Below are 16116 nucleotides of genomic sequence, written 5' to 3' on the forward strand. Positions count from 1 at the left end.
AATTGCCCAGAATTACACCATTTATTTATTTAATAGTTTATTATAGCGCTGAACACCAAGAGGTATGTGGGCGCTTTACATAGTAACATAACCGTGATGCAATGGCTGTGCAGTCATCACAGAGCAAAGGGTCAGATATTGAATCTGCAAACACAGCCCTGATGCAAGGTCCATCAAAGCCAGATACAGGGGTAGAGGGAGACGGTGAATGAGGGCGGTGTGGGAGTGAATTGGAAGGGCAGCTAGAGGAAGCGAGGACAAGGGAGTGGAGAGAGAGATGGGGATGCGTGTACAGAGGTGCAAGAGGAGAGGTAAGAAGTTGGAAGAGGGTGAAGAAGAAGAATGGAAGAGGAGTCGGCTTTAGGGCAGAAATAAAAGGGTGGAAGGGTGAACTACAGAGGAGGAGAGAGGGAGTGAGGTGGGTCAGAGGGTAGTGGGCCAAGAAGGGGCGTGGGAGAACGAAGAGGGGGGACCTGGGGCAGGAAGGAACGGAGGGAGGGGGGAGGGTTAGCAGAAAGTGTAAGAGCAGGAGCTAGTGAGATGCTTGGGGGGGGGGGGGCAGCGACAAGAGGAGCAGACCCCCAGGCAAGGAGCAGGTGTTATAGTAAAGCTCGGACCCACGATTAGTACTCGGGTTTACAGATTCTGAAGGGAACAGCTCAACCCCTTCGTCTTATTTAGTTTTATATAGCGCTGCCTCGTGCCACCGGAACTTGAGGGCTTTGCCTGAGCACCAGTTATATTACACATGGTAAGATGAATTTTTGTGTGGGTTGTTCTTTTTATATTTTTTAAAGGCACAGGAAGATTGTCGTTTGTCCAGAACCACAGGATGTTGAGCCGACGCCGGGACTCTAACCTGGTCCCCCGGTTCCAAAGTCGGCAGCTCTGCCCGTTACGCCACATCCTCTTTGGGCCAGTCAAAGTCTGGCCTGCAATGTCTGCTCAAAATCATGAACACGCTGTATTATTAAACCAGGAACTGCAGAACTTGCTGAGATCCCTCCCACTGATACCCCTCCCCCCTTCAGTTGGTCCTCAGCCTCGCCCCGTCAGACCAGGCACTCATTCACCTCACGTTCTAACCAGTTGCCTCTCTTTTGATGGAGGGCAACAGTTCTTCTGAAAAGTGTGGGTTCCGCCACCTCTGCCCTCCACTAAATGAGCTGTGGGGGCATCTGACGACCTGAGGCTTGGATTCCCGCCAGTTCCATCGTGTGAGAGAGTTTTTCGGCACGCGGTTGCTGTAGTTACCAATGTTTTGATTTTTTTCAAGCTTAGTTCCCCAATGTCTTTAAAAAGCACAAGTACAACATGTGCTCAAGGAAGCCGGACGGAACCTTGCCTCTCGGGCTAACTGCTCGAGTTAACCGAAGCCACCTTTGTTATTTAATGCTGCGCCAGCCCCGCATGCAGCGCCTCTCAAGCCTCTGGGCAGCTGCATGAACAATGAAACACTTTTTATCACCGACTACAAATACACATGCAAGTAAATCTTTTTCACCCATGTTTCCACCCTTTATTTTTATTATTGTATCAATTATATCATTTTTTTTTTTTTACTATCCTATAGGTTTGTCCGTTTTCTTCTCAGTGTTTCTTTATTTTCATAAGTTTTTCTCTTTTTTTCCCTCTCTGCCTTGTGAGCATGCCTTAATGGCTAGTGTGTCCATCGCTTGAGGACTAGATGGTGGGTGCCATTCCAGAGGATTGCGCGGTCATCATTAGATGTTTGTTTACGGTAGTACCTCAATGCTGTCAGCTTGTGTGTTGTACATGTTTGGTAAGCGCACCTACCCACCCAGGAGCCTACGCAAACCCTGAACCTACTGTAAGGAATGGCATATAGTCAATAATTAAACATTGCAATAGCACATCAACAAGGGTTGGCACTTTTGCATTTTCTTGTCTTACGTAAGTTTAAAGAGAAATTTACTGCCTTTTTATGCTTCTATAGTTTTTTCAGAATTACGGGCCTCATTACAATGCAGGTCAAACAAGCGCCCGACTGGCATTGTGTTGGAAACTGGACCGCCTGACAAGGAGTCAGAGGTCCTTCTTTCCAAATTACGGTGCGACCGCCTTCATGGCAGTCGGAAAGTGTATGTTTCCTATTAAGACTTGTGGTCGGACCGCCACAGAAAGGCTGACTGAAAGGGACTTTGTAATCCTATAGTGGTGCCGGAGCAGGCACCGCCCCATTGTAGGGAATTACTTTCCGACTGGCGGTTGGAGGATTTTTTTTTTTGTTAGCAGAGTTATATATAGTGCGAACTTGACCCGAATCCAATCAGGTATCAGAGCGCTTTACATAGTACCAGTTACGTTACATGAGGACACACATTCATTTTTTTTTTGTTAGGCACGGGGTGATGAAGTGATTTGCCCAGAATTACAGGAGGTTTAGCGTCGTTACCGAGACTCGAACCCAGTTCCCCCAGGTCCGAGGTCGAGCGCCCTAACCGTTAGGCCAACTCCTCTTGTCTGACGGTCTCTCCGCACACTGCCTTCGACCGCTGCACATCCTAATGCGGCAGTAGGACCGTGGCACTAGATATCGTTCGGACCGCAGCTGACAAGCCTTCAGTTGCAGTCCGACCGACATCATAAATGAGGGCCTAAGTGTCAAACTAGGAGAATGAGGTTCCGATAGAGACTTCCTCCCACAATTACATAGGTTGATGGTGGATTCGTCATTTCACTACCTTATATGGCAATATCGGGAATGCTTCTAAACATTAATTGCTATATAGTAAAGAAGGGATTATTACAAATCTGTTACAATCCTTGGTGGCAGTACTCCTGCTCTCCAGTAGTGTGCAATGTAGTGCTGTGCTCCTTCACAATCCCTCACTGCTTCAGTTGAGCATTGCTCCGGCTGTCTCCTCTTGGTGGTAATTGGAATATAAAGGTCCACGCTGCCCATTATTCTTGGTCCATGATGCATCATATTTGTAAACCACTCTTATGGAAATTGCTCAACTTGCTGCCCCGGCTGACAGGTCTTCATACACCCATGTCTTCTGCAGATGTGTTTGAGGTCGTCCATGTGCCATTCAAGTACAGCTCTCCCTCTGTGAGCCTGCCCATAGGACCACCTTTGTCCCTAGCACTGGTCATATTCATGACTACACTACGTTATGCTGTGTATGGTGTAAAGTACACCTGACTGTACTTAATATGGATATTACAAGTGATTTAGTCGTAATTCCACTTTTCACTGCACAAATCTTGCTAAATGCGCAGATTTCCACTTTGCATAAACTAAGCAATATTTTTTCACCTCTGAATACCTCTATAATCAATGAATCAATCATAGCATTTGTAAAGTGCACTACATACCCGTGAGGGTCTCAAGGCGCTAGGGGGGGGGGGGGGGGCTGCTACTGTTCGAAGAGCCAGGTCTTGAGTAGTCTTCTGAAGGTCAGAAGGTCTTCAGTCTGCCGTAGGCGGATGGGGGGGGTGTTCCATGTCCTGGCAGCGAGGTGGGAGAATGATCTGCCGCCGGCGGTCACTCTTCGGATGCGGGGGACGGTGGCGAGGGCACAGTCTACGGAGCTGGCGGGTGGGGGTGTAGAGGCTGAGTTGGATGTTGAGGTACGTTGGTCCGGTGTTGTGGAGTGCCTTGTGTGCGTGCGCGTATAAGAGGGCCCCAGTACTTCCTGTTTCATCATGATAGTGGTATGTGGACAATGGTGTTAAGGTTTTTCCGCTAGTAAAATCTAGATAGGCATTTATAAGTGCGTTCATTTCATTAGTCAAGAAGTCTTTTGCGAGGAGAAAGAAAGCATGGTTTTACTCTGACTTCCAAGGTAAATACGCCCAAACGCTGCCAAATTCACGTGGGCGTGGCACAAACATGGAACATGGGTTCTATGACTCTTTATCAAGTTAATTTTTTTTGTTTTTGTAATGATATGGTCATGTTACCATTTATAGCAAGGAATCATTTATCTTATATGTGCCTGGACGAGTAATCCGATTCTGATAACAAGGTTTAACGCAAATAAAACAAGGGCATCCGACAACATGGTCCTGGTGTCGAGCATTACTGTGAGCTTAACAGAATGTTCGTCCTGAACATGTCAAGCGTGGTAATGCATGGGTGTGTCGCTGAAGGGCACCATGTAAACGTTGGTAAGTTGTAAATCTGGGGTCACTCCAAGGCAGTAGTCTAAGGATCCATGTCCGAGTGCTTTCCCCGTCGTCCCAACCAGCTCTGTATTGGGAAACGACTGTTGGAACCCAAATTGTCTCATCACTGTCCACTACCAACCCTTTGTTGTTTAATAAGCTGGATCACCTAGACCATTAGACAAATTCTCTTTGCCATGATGAGCACTACCAGTCCATGGTGGCATCACCTCGATTATCAGGGACAGTGCTGGTAGAATCCTGTCCCCGGCCTTATGTGACACTAATTTGCCATTCCTTTGGAACTGCCTTCTTTGCTTCAGCGGACTTGGACAAGTCAACCAAACAAAATGAGTGTTGGTGCCTGGGAGGATTTTCCCCAGATGTGCCCCAGCCCTACAAATGAAGCATACACATAAGTAAGGATTCGGGAAGCCAGTGAGGGATTGGCTAGGGTGGACAGACCGATGCACGGTACAGACTCCAAAAAATACACGTCCCATCACTCCCATGAGCTCATATCTAGAGTCCACACAAATCTCCTTATATGCTGTTTCCAATCCGAAACCCACTCCTGTCCGCATGACACACCCCTTCCCTAAATACTCCAGAGGCAATTGATGAATTCCTACAAGCCTGGGACGTCTAACTTCAAGCAAACCTTGAACCCACCCTAAAAACCTTACATAGGAAATCAAATAAGTTTGAAACTAGAACATAATTGATTTCTCATTCTCTTGTCTGTCTCTGGAATATCGGTGCCTAAAGCCGCCCACAGATTCTTTCCCTGGAAAGCAATTCCTCAAGGTAAATGGCTGCCATTTTATGGAGCTCATTACGAAAAGAGCAATAGGGATACCGCTGGCGGTAATTGGCCATTGATCCGGCATTAAATATCCCTTAATACATAAAGAGAAAATATCTCTCTGCAGCATCATCCTAGCTCGCCAAATTACTGCAGATGGGAAATGAGTACTCCTAGCTGTAATTGCAACTCCAATCACAGTCCTCATTTATAGAAATGTGGACTGGCCAAAAGAAAGCGAGCTCTGAGCTGCTCTCAGAATGCACATACCGCACCCAGCGGGCGCCGCATGAATCCTTGGCTGTATGTGGGCACTAGACGCTCTTGCAAAGCTGCAGGAACATTTTGTCTTCAGGGTCTCTGGCTGTCCTAGCGAAATCTACAGTTTGTTTTGGCCAGCACTATTTTTACTATTGGGTGGTAAATTTTACTGTCTCATGGTAAATTTCCCCTCTGTTAATATTTGTTTAGTGGCTAATTTGCATAGAACCATACATTTCGCTGACTTTATTTGTTACTACCTGCAGGTAGTTACTCTGTGGTATTGACTCCGCAGTAGTAGTAAATATTTAAATTACAGCCGAGTGGAAATCCTAGAGGAGCATTATTTTTGTCAAAGCAGTTTCTTTTACCGCTTTCAGTAATTTTTTCATAATAAAGGTCCTAATTGTATGCAAAGGGGGCACCACAAGGGCGGAATGTTTGGGTTTAGTTATTATTGCTGGATTGGATTCGAGGCGGAGAGCCTTGGGGAGGCAAGGGGAGGCTCTGAAACTTCTCCTAAAGTTTGCTTCATCTGTGTATGAGATCACCAAGTTTCAAAATATTATTTCTTACTTATATGTCCAAACTAGGCTTGCATCAGTGCAAGTGCATTCTGGGAGTAGGGCCCATTAGGAAGACATTTTGGGTGAAGTGCATCAAAAGAGGGCACTGTCTGGTTGAGTGATTCTCCCTCTGCCTTTGACGCGGCATGTATGATCAGAGGTTTTTGGTCATATAAACATGCTTAGAGTGTAGCCACGAATACATGTACTCTGCTGAGATAACCGCTTCTTGGCGCCATGGGCTGAAAAGGAGCAGAATCCAGAGGATTTACAATCACAGAAAATTATTTCCATATTCCAATTACACATTTATTTTGTTAGAGAAAAATGTATTTGCTGCTATTTTAACATGAGCACATTAATCCACAGTCCTCCTTAGACATTTTTAATAATCTTCCTACTGGGTGGACCTTTTATATTTATTTCCCTCGATTCAATTGTTACAACACATTTCCATGTCATTCTTTCATTGTTTTCTCACTGATCGAAGATAATTATTTTAGCTCCTTATCTTTCGTTTTCTTCCATTTCCTCCTAATCTGATCTCGGTGCCTATTTTGAGCAGGTGTTTGCCAGGGCTTAACTCCTAATCTCATTTGGGAGCACCAGGATTTAAATGAGGTCTTTAAATTTCGTTAATGCACTGATAGTGCAGCAGTCCTATTGATCAGCTGCTGTGTAGCGTCACTCCTTGTTATGCTACCACAAGTATCGGGAAGTGGTACCAGAGCCACACAAGCTCTCCTACATGCGTCCACCCCCTCCAGCAGGGAGAGCGAGTGGATTGCCAACCATTGGCTGAATTGAGCCAGATGGACATCGAACCTCCAGTGCCCCTCCCACTGAGCCTCCGACCCACGTGTGCCCTGCAGGCTGGGCTGGCCTTGGGTGGGCACATTTATGCCTGGATTTGGAAGTCCTATCAAACATACAGGGGCTCTCAAGTTGACCCTCCGCAGGCAAGAAACCCATCAAGTCATGTTTTTTCATTGAAATCTGATAGCAGCAGTTGTTTTTTTATTACAAAATACTTGACAGCACTGGACAAGCCACTCACACCAGGTATGGGACAAGTCAGGATAAGTCCATCGCTGCATGAGCATAGGGCACTGATTATTTAAAATAGATAGCAAATGTAATGTATGCATTAGCATATACGTAGTAATGTATGCCTTGGCATATCTGTTGTGATGTACACAAAAATAGGGCTGACATAGGGACTATATGAGAAAATAGGACAAAATGAGAGAGTGGCACTGGCGGATGCATTGGGCAGCGCCAGCAATAGTCATGGTCACCACTCCATTATTATAATTTTTTTTACAAATTAAGTACTGCCTGTTTTTCATCTTTAGACCTTGCTTTACAACAAGGCTGTTTGGGTGGCCTTGGTTACTTTAAGAGATGCATAGAGTGGGCATTGGCCCCACCTAGAGGAGCGTTTACTTCTCACCAAAAGGTTTTGGCGGTCTGTTGTCTGGCATAGATCCTTCTGTCTTCGGCCTGCACCAGACACCCTTGGCTCAGAGCAATGTCCATTTCCGATGTCAAGGAAGGACTTTCCTCCATAAACAGGATTAGCCACATTGCTCTCAACAGTTCCTTGGTCGAAACCACTATGTCCAAAGTGATTAAAATGGCTATCACCTGGAGGGAATGCTTTGTATTGTAATTACATGTATGTAGTGCTTACTATCTCTCATGAGGTGTTGAAGCACTTTACAGCAGGTAGCACGCTACTCTGGAACCCAAGGTTAGTGGATAGTATTATTGATTATTGGGGTTAGCCTTCTGCTCTCGAAGTCCGTTTTGCATGCAGGGTTTTGGAACACAGATGGAGGTGGCTTTTGGAGTCATCATGGAAGGATGTGGAACTGATGAAGGAAACTGCTTTATTTGGATGATAATTGATCAATGCAAAAGCTCGTGCATGCTGCCGGAGGTCTTGGAGGTGAGATCAGAGCTTGCCCAGAAAGAGTAGAGAGCCCCCGCAGTGTTGATGCTGAGCAGGGCTACGGCTAACTCCTGCTCTTGAGATACTCTGGAACCAGCACAGAAATTATACTTTCTCATGAGGACGCGTCCGAAAGCCGGTGACCTGAATCTTCTGAGAGTTCCACAAAGTAGAGTGGATTGCAAGCAACACCAACATCCAATAACGTGGCCTGTAGAGGATCCAGCTCACAATCCCAACATCGGGCTATGGGTTTCCACATCACAGAACCACAGCAGGTAAGTCGAAACAGTTGTCGCTGCTTAATCTCCACACATGGATGATTAGGTTGTGAGGATTTGGTTGCAGGGCCCTGTTCTGTTGCTGAGACGGATGGTCCTCCAAAGAGGTAGATAGAGCTGAGGGCCAATGCTCAGTAGATCATGGTACCACACTGTCCTGGCCCAATCTGGGGATATCTTACCTCTACCGTAAAAACGCAGATAACTACAGACTCTTCACGAGCCCGTCCTTCTCAGTTAAGGTATTAAACAATCACATTCCTTAACATCCTTCAGAAACAAGCTGAAGCACACACATTGCTGGGTCCATACCACACTGCCTCACACTGGACCGTCACAGTCCTAGATTGCCTATTCTATCTATTGAATGAAGGAAACACATATTTGCTGTTTTGCTGGAAGTCATCAGTGGACTTTTGACCTCCATATGGGCTCTTGCAGTGGCCTCAGCTGGACTGGATGCATGTGCAGGTATTAGAATGTCTCTGAGGATCTGGTGGGTTCCCAGGAAGAGGATCACTGTCGCGCATGCAATGCCTGTGACTTCTCTGGGCGAAAATGATCTCCTTCGAGTTATGTTTTTTTAGGTTTTGCATTAGCCAAGACCTTTTTGATTTTACGAAAAGTTTCCAACTTACTTCTCTGAGGTTTCAACAACTCCTCTTTATCCATTGGCCAGTTGTTGTGTCATTTAAATGTTTTACACCCACCACAGCATGCAGCAAAGGGCAGTTGATCAACCAACTTCACACAGTGTCTAACTTCACTGTGAGTAATGGCATCCTGCTCTTTCAGAAGGAACACTTCGGCACACAGTCTCTTCCTTCAGTGCCACCAACTACTATGACAATGTGAGCTTTTTGAGATCAAACGCATATTTTGATTCAGCCAATTTCTTTTGTATATTGGTTAAAGCCTGGCAGCTTCTCCACCACTGCTGCTGGGTGGCTTGCATCTCGTCAGATGCACACATCGGACACACAATTGTTTTTAATTAAGAAAAAGTTCTAAACTGGCTGTGAATGTCTGCATACATGTGCGCAAGGATGGGCTGCCAATATTATAATAGTTTTTAAATAACGTTTTACAAAAACATATCAAAACAAAAGCATTGGCAAATCCAAAACGTTGGCAGCAAATGCAAGATATATTAGCTTTGCCAAGCTTTGCTGGTTTGAGGATTTCTTCCTGGGGCACCCTCAAACCCATCATGGCTGCCCTTTTGTTTTTGTTCCCTTTCCATTTGTATGTTTTTATCCTGTATGCCTCCCTTCCCACAGTTCTTCCTCTGGTCCAAGCTAGCTCCACCTGATGCCACCAGAGGATGTTGATTTCAGAATGTGATTGGCCTCTACTTGTTTAGTGTTCAAACTCTCTTAGTTCCCTAAAGCCATGCCACGCTCTTTTCATGTCCTGGTGCCCTCCATGCTGGGCTCTCTGCATTCAGTATTGTTTTCACATGTTCATTTGTTCATCTCCCCTTGAATAGCATGCTTGAAATGCAATAACACATGAATAGATAATGGTCAAAATGTGCAATTAATGTAAGATGTGGTTTACAATGTTATCAACACCTCTTCATCATAATCTACATGTTTTTAGTAAAAATAAGTACTTTAAATGTCTTTTGATAGAAGCTTTTTGATTGTCAGTTTTTAATCAGGAATGTACTATTTATATCAGTGGATAAGTCGCAGAGGGGTGGTCACTGGACATTTGTCATAGTAGAAGTCTGTCAAAACCTGCCAGTTGTCCCTTTTGTCTCAGTTTCCCACCTCATTCAGAGGCGGGGAGTGCAGTGTTTTTGAAGGAAGAGCCGCTGGTGGTTCCGCCATCAGACTCACCCTCCAAGTATGGTAGATGAGGAGCCACCTGGATCAATGTTGGCTATAGAAAACAACCCCCAAAAAATTGGGATACGATGCAGCGTCCTTTTCTAGACGTACACATGCTTAAAAAATACACGTCTTCTGTTTTTTAATTTACTGAGTTGGAATGGTTATATTAAAAAAAGTAAGTATTGCTACAGCCAGTTTTTATCTTTTTTTTAAGCCCAGGTTAGGAGTGCAACATGGGGAGAGGTTGGGCAACATATCAAAGAGGACGAAGGTGGGGGAACATCACAATGGATGCAGGTTGGGGGAAGTATCACAAAGAACATGTGTGGCAGGAAACAACATGCGATAGAGAGCAACATGGAGCAGGTGTGGGAGAACCACAAAGGCAGGAAAGCAACATGGGAGGGAGAAGTACACGAGGGAGAGTGCAACATGGAGTGAGCGGGGTGAGAATCACATGGGTGACATAGAGCAGCACATAGCGGGGAAGAAAAGTACCCGTAGAAAACAGCTGGAAAACACATGCACTCTCTCGGAGTGCCTAACTCAAAAGAAAGAGGTGATTTAAAAGCAAGCAGAGGAAGGACACCAGTAATGTGTCCATGCTCCAGGGGAGGGACAAGCACAAGAAGAGGAAGAAAAACCTTAACAAGTTAATGAATGAAAAGCAAACAAATGAGAGTGACAGTGAAGCCAGACAGTAGTAAACATTAGGTCTTTTTGTCCACCGCCAGCGTGAGCTATCTGGTAGGCTAGACCTAACACTGCCCAAATATGCCTACCACAGGACTAACTTCCGGAAAAATACATACACATTCACAACACATGTGAGTAAATTGAATGGCATTTTCAGCTTTTGTAAATAACATGCATCTTGTTTCATACATTAAAAATATGTCCTTCTGGACTCAAGAATTGTGAAAACGTTTGAAAACAATGCCTAACTTCCCTTGGTTAGCACATCTAGAACATGTACTTTTTGTTGTCCATAAGTAAATAAAATGTGCTGCTTGTATGTTTTTCAAGAATGGTACTTGTTTTTGGTTGCTAATAGTGAGGGATGCTCAAATTCTGAAATTTCCCTAGACTTCTCACTGAAGTTCTGCTTCTCTATCAAAATGAACTTCTCTTTGAAGTGTTTGTAGTGTTTGGACCAAAGACTCATTGGCCCAGGAGTCCTCACCCGAGTGCATTTTCAGCCACTTTCCTGGTGGGTGTAGAGCATGTACCTGGGATCAATTCACAAGACAGTTTTAATTTTTTTATTTTACGTTTTGTCACGTGTATGTATTAGCACATAAGGTTTTTTTTTTTAATCACAGAGGGAAACTCTAGACCCATGAGGGAGGTGGTTGTATATTTGGAAGAGTGCAGGGTTTCGCCCCAAACCATCCCATTTTTAATAGAATACAAGCAGCGCATGTATTTACTCAGTGACAGCAAGCTGAAGGCCAGTCAGTGTCTCAGTGGCAGCCTTTCACATGTCCTTTGAGGAGCACATCTTGGCAGTAAAACAATCCAGTTGACAATAATTGGTTTCCCTGTGTGCCCCCCCTTAACCTCCTACTGCCCCTGGCCACTGTCCGGGTGCGCCCGGTTATGGGGCCGGCCCTGACCTCCATGTATAACGTATTACGTACAGTGATGGTTTAATATCGCTTAGCAAAAACAAACTCCAAATAACACCAAGATAAATCATGTCATCCGAGCATATTTATATTGCAAAGTTGCATTCCGTTTTCTTCCATTGGCCTAATGCTGGTAATGCAGAGTGTAGATCACAGCGGTCTGTGGCGCGGGGGGTTATTTACAAGGCACACCACTACAAATGGCTTTCTTTGACCCCCCTAACATTGCTCGTCTGGTTCGCAGGTGTTCCCTACTTCACCCAGGAGCCAGAGGATGTGGCAGTATTTTCGGGGGTCCCCTTCAATGTGACGTGTGCTGCCATTGGACCTCCAGATCCTGTGCTCGTCGTCTGGTGGTTGGGGGACTCCAAAGTCGACAGGGACCCCGAAGACTCGCCCTCCGTCCTGACTGTGCCAGGTGAGGTCTCTATCTGGAGCATTTACAAACTGTGAAAAAACACTGGTGTGTTATTTTTGGAAAACAATTGTCCTGGTCATCTCTTTACCACTTTTGTCGACCACCCTACCCACGGCGATGCAGTCGCTCTGCAGTACACGTAAGAGTAGCTTGGAAGAAAATAGGCTAGGATGGAGGCTCAGCCCCTCTCTTATATAAAGTACCATAAACAATGCATGACCAGAGCCGCTGGCGCTTTGTGGGGCTCCAGCCTCTTTCTCCTCACCTGTAGTGGCCAGGGATATCGAGTGCTGACACAGCCTCCAAGATGGCTGCTGCCGCAGGGTGTGCCTCCAAATTGGTCAATTTTGCACACTGTGATCATTTAAATAAAGTTTGTTCCTTTGTCTGTTCTAAGTACAGCTCCTAAGTTAATTGTCCCCATGCTGTATGGTCTGGGTTCAATAAACAGGGCTTATGGTGGAAATGTGAAAAGTTTTTGATATATAAATATATTTTTAATGGTTCGATGCTGCTGCCATCAGCTTATGGTATTTCTTGAGCCAGAGGTTGTGGTGGGCTTCCTTTTATAGTAGTGGGACTCCTGCGTCTTGTCTTTTGCGAGACCCACAATATTAAGACACTCAGCTCAGACTTGAGAGTGGATTTGTTAGTTAGCTTTTCTCTCTGTTTGGTTTCTTCTCTGTGGCCTGGTTTGGGTGTTCCTCCTGGGGTGTTTGTGTTGTCTACATAGAAACGGCTTACGCTTTTATGACTTTGGGCCAGGGGTTACTCCGTCACAATGGTGACAGATATCCCATTCCCCGAAATATAAATCCCATGTTATCCTATGGGATTTATATTTCGGCGATGTGATATCCATCACCATTGTGACGGAGTAACCCGTCCGCCAAGATCTAAATCTTGCCCTTTGTCTATGGTGATCCAGGACTGTATTGTATTGCCTGGTTTGTGCGTTCCTCGGGTGGAGAGCAAGGCTGCTTTTGTTGGTGCCTAGACTGGACGCTGTAGTGCATGCTTTGGAGGTACCCAGTCTTCTTTGAGATTTACCTTGACTTGGACGATTAGTATGCTAGTGAGATCGCTTACAAGGCACATGGTGTATCGGCTGCCCTACTTTACCATTCAGAGGTAAGTGTCTTACCACAGGGTTTGGATGTCGCCCGACTGGTGTGCGCTGTTTTGCCTGCATAGATGGTTCCATCAAACGTGGCACACATCATAGTTGAAAGAAATCTATTCCAAACAGTTAACTAGAATTGTACTGATGCAATCAGTAATATAGTGGGTTTTGCTGATCTAGGAGAAAAGCATTGTGTGAAAATGCAAGGAGGGGGTTGAACTGGTCTTGTATATGCTGAGACAGGGTGTGACATGGTTATAAATGAATGAATGAATTAATGGATTTCTAAAGCACGCAGTTACTACAAGGGTGTCCCGGCGCGAAGGCAAGTGGCCTAAAGGAAGACGTCAATAGCCTTACAGTTTGAACAAGTGTGTTTTCAGTTGCTTTCAAAGTATGTTTTTCTCTGTGATGCATCTGGATGGTCCAGTACTCTGCTGCTAAAGCAGAACAAGCAGAGGAGCCCCATTTCTTCTCTTTGGTGTGGGGAATGGCCAGTAACCGGGCAGACTGTGAAGGCACGTGTCTTTTTGGACAGATTTCGAAAATTCTGATGGAAAGATATCTGGGACCAGTCTAAAAAAAAAACTTATGTGCCGCGGTAAGTGCTGTGAAGATAATCCCTTTTTTCACCAGTAGCCAGTGCAAATGGTTACAGTAGTGAAAGATTGAGGCATCTTTCGGGAGATTAAACAAAAGACAAATTGCTGTGTTCTATCTAATCTGAAGTCGCTGTAGGTAGTCAAGGACCCCTATGTAAAGGATGTTAGCATAGTCCAATCTGGAAAGGATTAATGCCGGGACTATTGTTTTCTGGGCTTCCCTGGACAAGAGGTTAAGGAATTTTCTTAACCTGAGAATCCAGCAGGAGGTCTTAACTACTGCTGAGATCTGACATTTGAAGGATAGATGTGTATCTGCATGCTCCCGTAATTTCGTAGACCCCTCCATGGGGTGGTGTGAGGGTAGAGGGGGTGAAACCATTCTGCCAGGCTCCTGACCATCCGGGCACCAAACAGCAAAATACCTCAGTTTTGTCCAGGTGACATTCCAGACAGTTGGCCTTAAGTCATCACATCACTGCTACCACACAAGCTGCAAATTTTTATTTTGCTTCCGATGCATTGTCTTAGGTCAGCAGAAGGTAGGTGTCATCTGCATAGGAAACCAATTGGATACTGAAGTATTCAATTAGGTATGCCAGTGATGTCATATAAATATTAAAAAGTGTGGGTCTCAGGGCTGAGCCCTGAGGGACTCCTCACTTGAGAATCTTCGCCTCAGAGAAGAACGGCTTAAGCCACATGGGCTATTCTGTTTTGCCAGGCTAGGGCAGTCCCCTCTATTCCAGTAGAGACGAGGCGTTGTAACAGATGTCATGTGAGATCATGTCAATTCGGCGTAGAGGTCTAATAAAATTAGAGGGCCTTGTGGCCAGAGTCCAGTGTAAATTTAATGGAGTCTGTTATTTCCATAAGCGCTGTCTCTGTGCTGTGGTGAGCCCTGAAGCCTGATTATGAGGGGTGGAGGAAATTGTAGGTGTTCAGGTTTAATGAAAGTTGGGTGTTTACGATCTAGTCAGTGATCTAAGAGACCCCCGGGAGCAGCAAGATGGATCTGAAGTTGGAGAGGGTTTCTGGATCTGTATTCACTTTTTTGAGGAGTGGGTCGATGTTTGCCCTTTTCCAGGAGTAAGGAAGTATCCCCTATCGTAAAGAAGAGATCCCGACATGTTGGGCTTAAGCTATCCCTAATTGCTTCAGAATATGAGGGGGGAAAGGATCCAGTGAAGAGCCAGATTTTCATTTGTCAAAGAAACCTCTCAATTATTTTACAGTTGGAGGCTTGAACTACTACAGTTTCTCCTGAGCAGGGGGGGGGCTTTATTTGATTTTGAGCTTCACCAGCACACTCATTGCCCAGCATTTTTGGAAGGTTTTCCTGTATCTTTAAAATGTTATCTTCGTAGAACATACCCCTCCTAGTGCATAGGGATGCATATGTCTCACAAAGGGGTGCAGTTACTTTTGGAGCTGTGAAATCAGACACAATAAAAAAAAATTCTTTAGCGTTATTCGCTTCGCTGATTTTGTTAGAGTAGAAAGTGGGTCGTGCCGGATTCAGGTTGTTATGGTAAGTGCTCAAGACAGCTTTATACTGGATTTTGTCTATTTCAGAGTTGTGTTTTCTACATTGGCGTTCTAATTTCTTACACTGTTTCCTTTCTCCAGCTAGTTCGTTAGTAAACCTGCAGGCGGAGAATGGTTTCTTGTAGTCCTTAAGCTCGCTTCAAGGGCATGTGTCGCTGGCCTCTCTGCATCAGACAAGTTGTCGGTGAATAACTAACTCAATGCCACTGGTTAATACACGTTTGTTTGATGCTAAGGTCTCCGTCAATGAGGGGTATATCAACCTTGTTCCACGCTCAGTTCCCAGGGGATGGACCCACTCTCGATTTAATCTTAAAAGGGGACCAGCGCCAGGTGAAAGGTAGTAAAATATAGTCTGATCACGGAACCTCCTGAGGCTTTTCAAGATCTATTGAGGTATTAGAGAATATTGCGTCAATTCCATGACTTGCACCGTGTATCAATCACATGGGGGTCCTAGATAACTCAACATCCGCGAGTGTTAAAATGTTGAAACCGCCCAGAATCGTGAAGCTTGCATAGTTAATGATTTTATGTGAAAGCGCCTGAGTGATGGTGTTAATAAAGTCTCCCCCATACCCTGGTGTTGGGAGCAGGTAAAACAGTACCCCCCACAAAAGAGCAGTGGGCGAAGGGGGAGATAAAAACAAGGGCTTCTACGTCTACCAGATTATCGACTTGGGACGGTGAGCATTTCAGAGTTTTCTTAAATTCTATGGCTACCTCCCCACCCCGCCTGCCCTCACTTTCCAAGTGTAGACCTGCATGTTTGGGGGGGAATGCCAGCTGCATTCGTTCATTCAACTTTTTCAGTGTTGGAAGACCGATGTGCACTTCATGCAAAATTTAATTGACTCTTTCAAGGGAGGTGACTGCGGCCCTCTGAATTTTGGATGTGTCGATCCTTTCTCAATTTGTTCTTGAAATTAAGCTAATGGCGCTGAAGTATGGTGCTTTT

The 16116-nt window shown here is 45.2% G+C and overlaps 1 protein-coding gene across 1 annotated transcript in view; it reads left to right on the top strand.

Annotated features, from left to right (window-relative positions):
- TYRO3 (TYRO3 protein tyrosine kinase) overlaps window positions 1–16116 on the top strand; it is a 386178-nt gene that overhangs the window by 127072 nt on the left and 242990 nt on the right. The window contains exon 4 of the mRNA XM_085627071.1: window positions 11712–11885. Coding sequence (XP_085483197.1) covers window positions 11712–11885 — 174 coding nt within the window. The remainder of the gene's footprint in view (window positions 1–11711; window positions 11886–16116) is intronic.

Source organism: Triturus cristatus, chromosome 9 (genome assembly GCF_964204655.1).
Source record: "Triturus cristatus chromosome 9, aTriCri1.1, whole genome shotgun sequence".
NCBI lineage: Eukaryota > Metazoa > Chordata > Amphibia > Caudata > Salamandridae > Triturus > Triturus cristatus.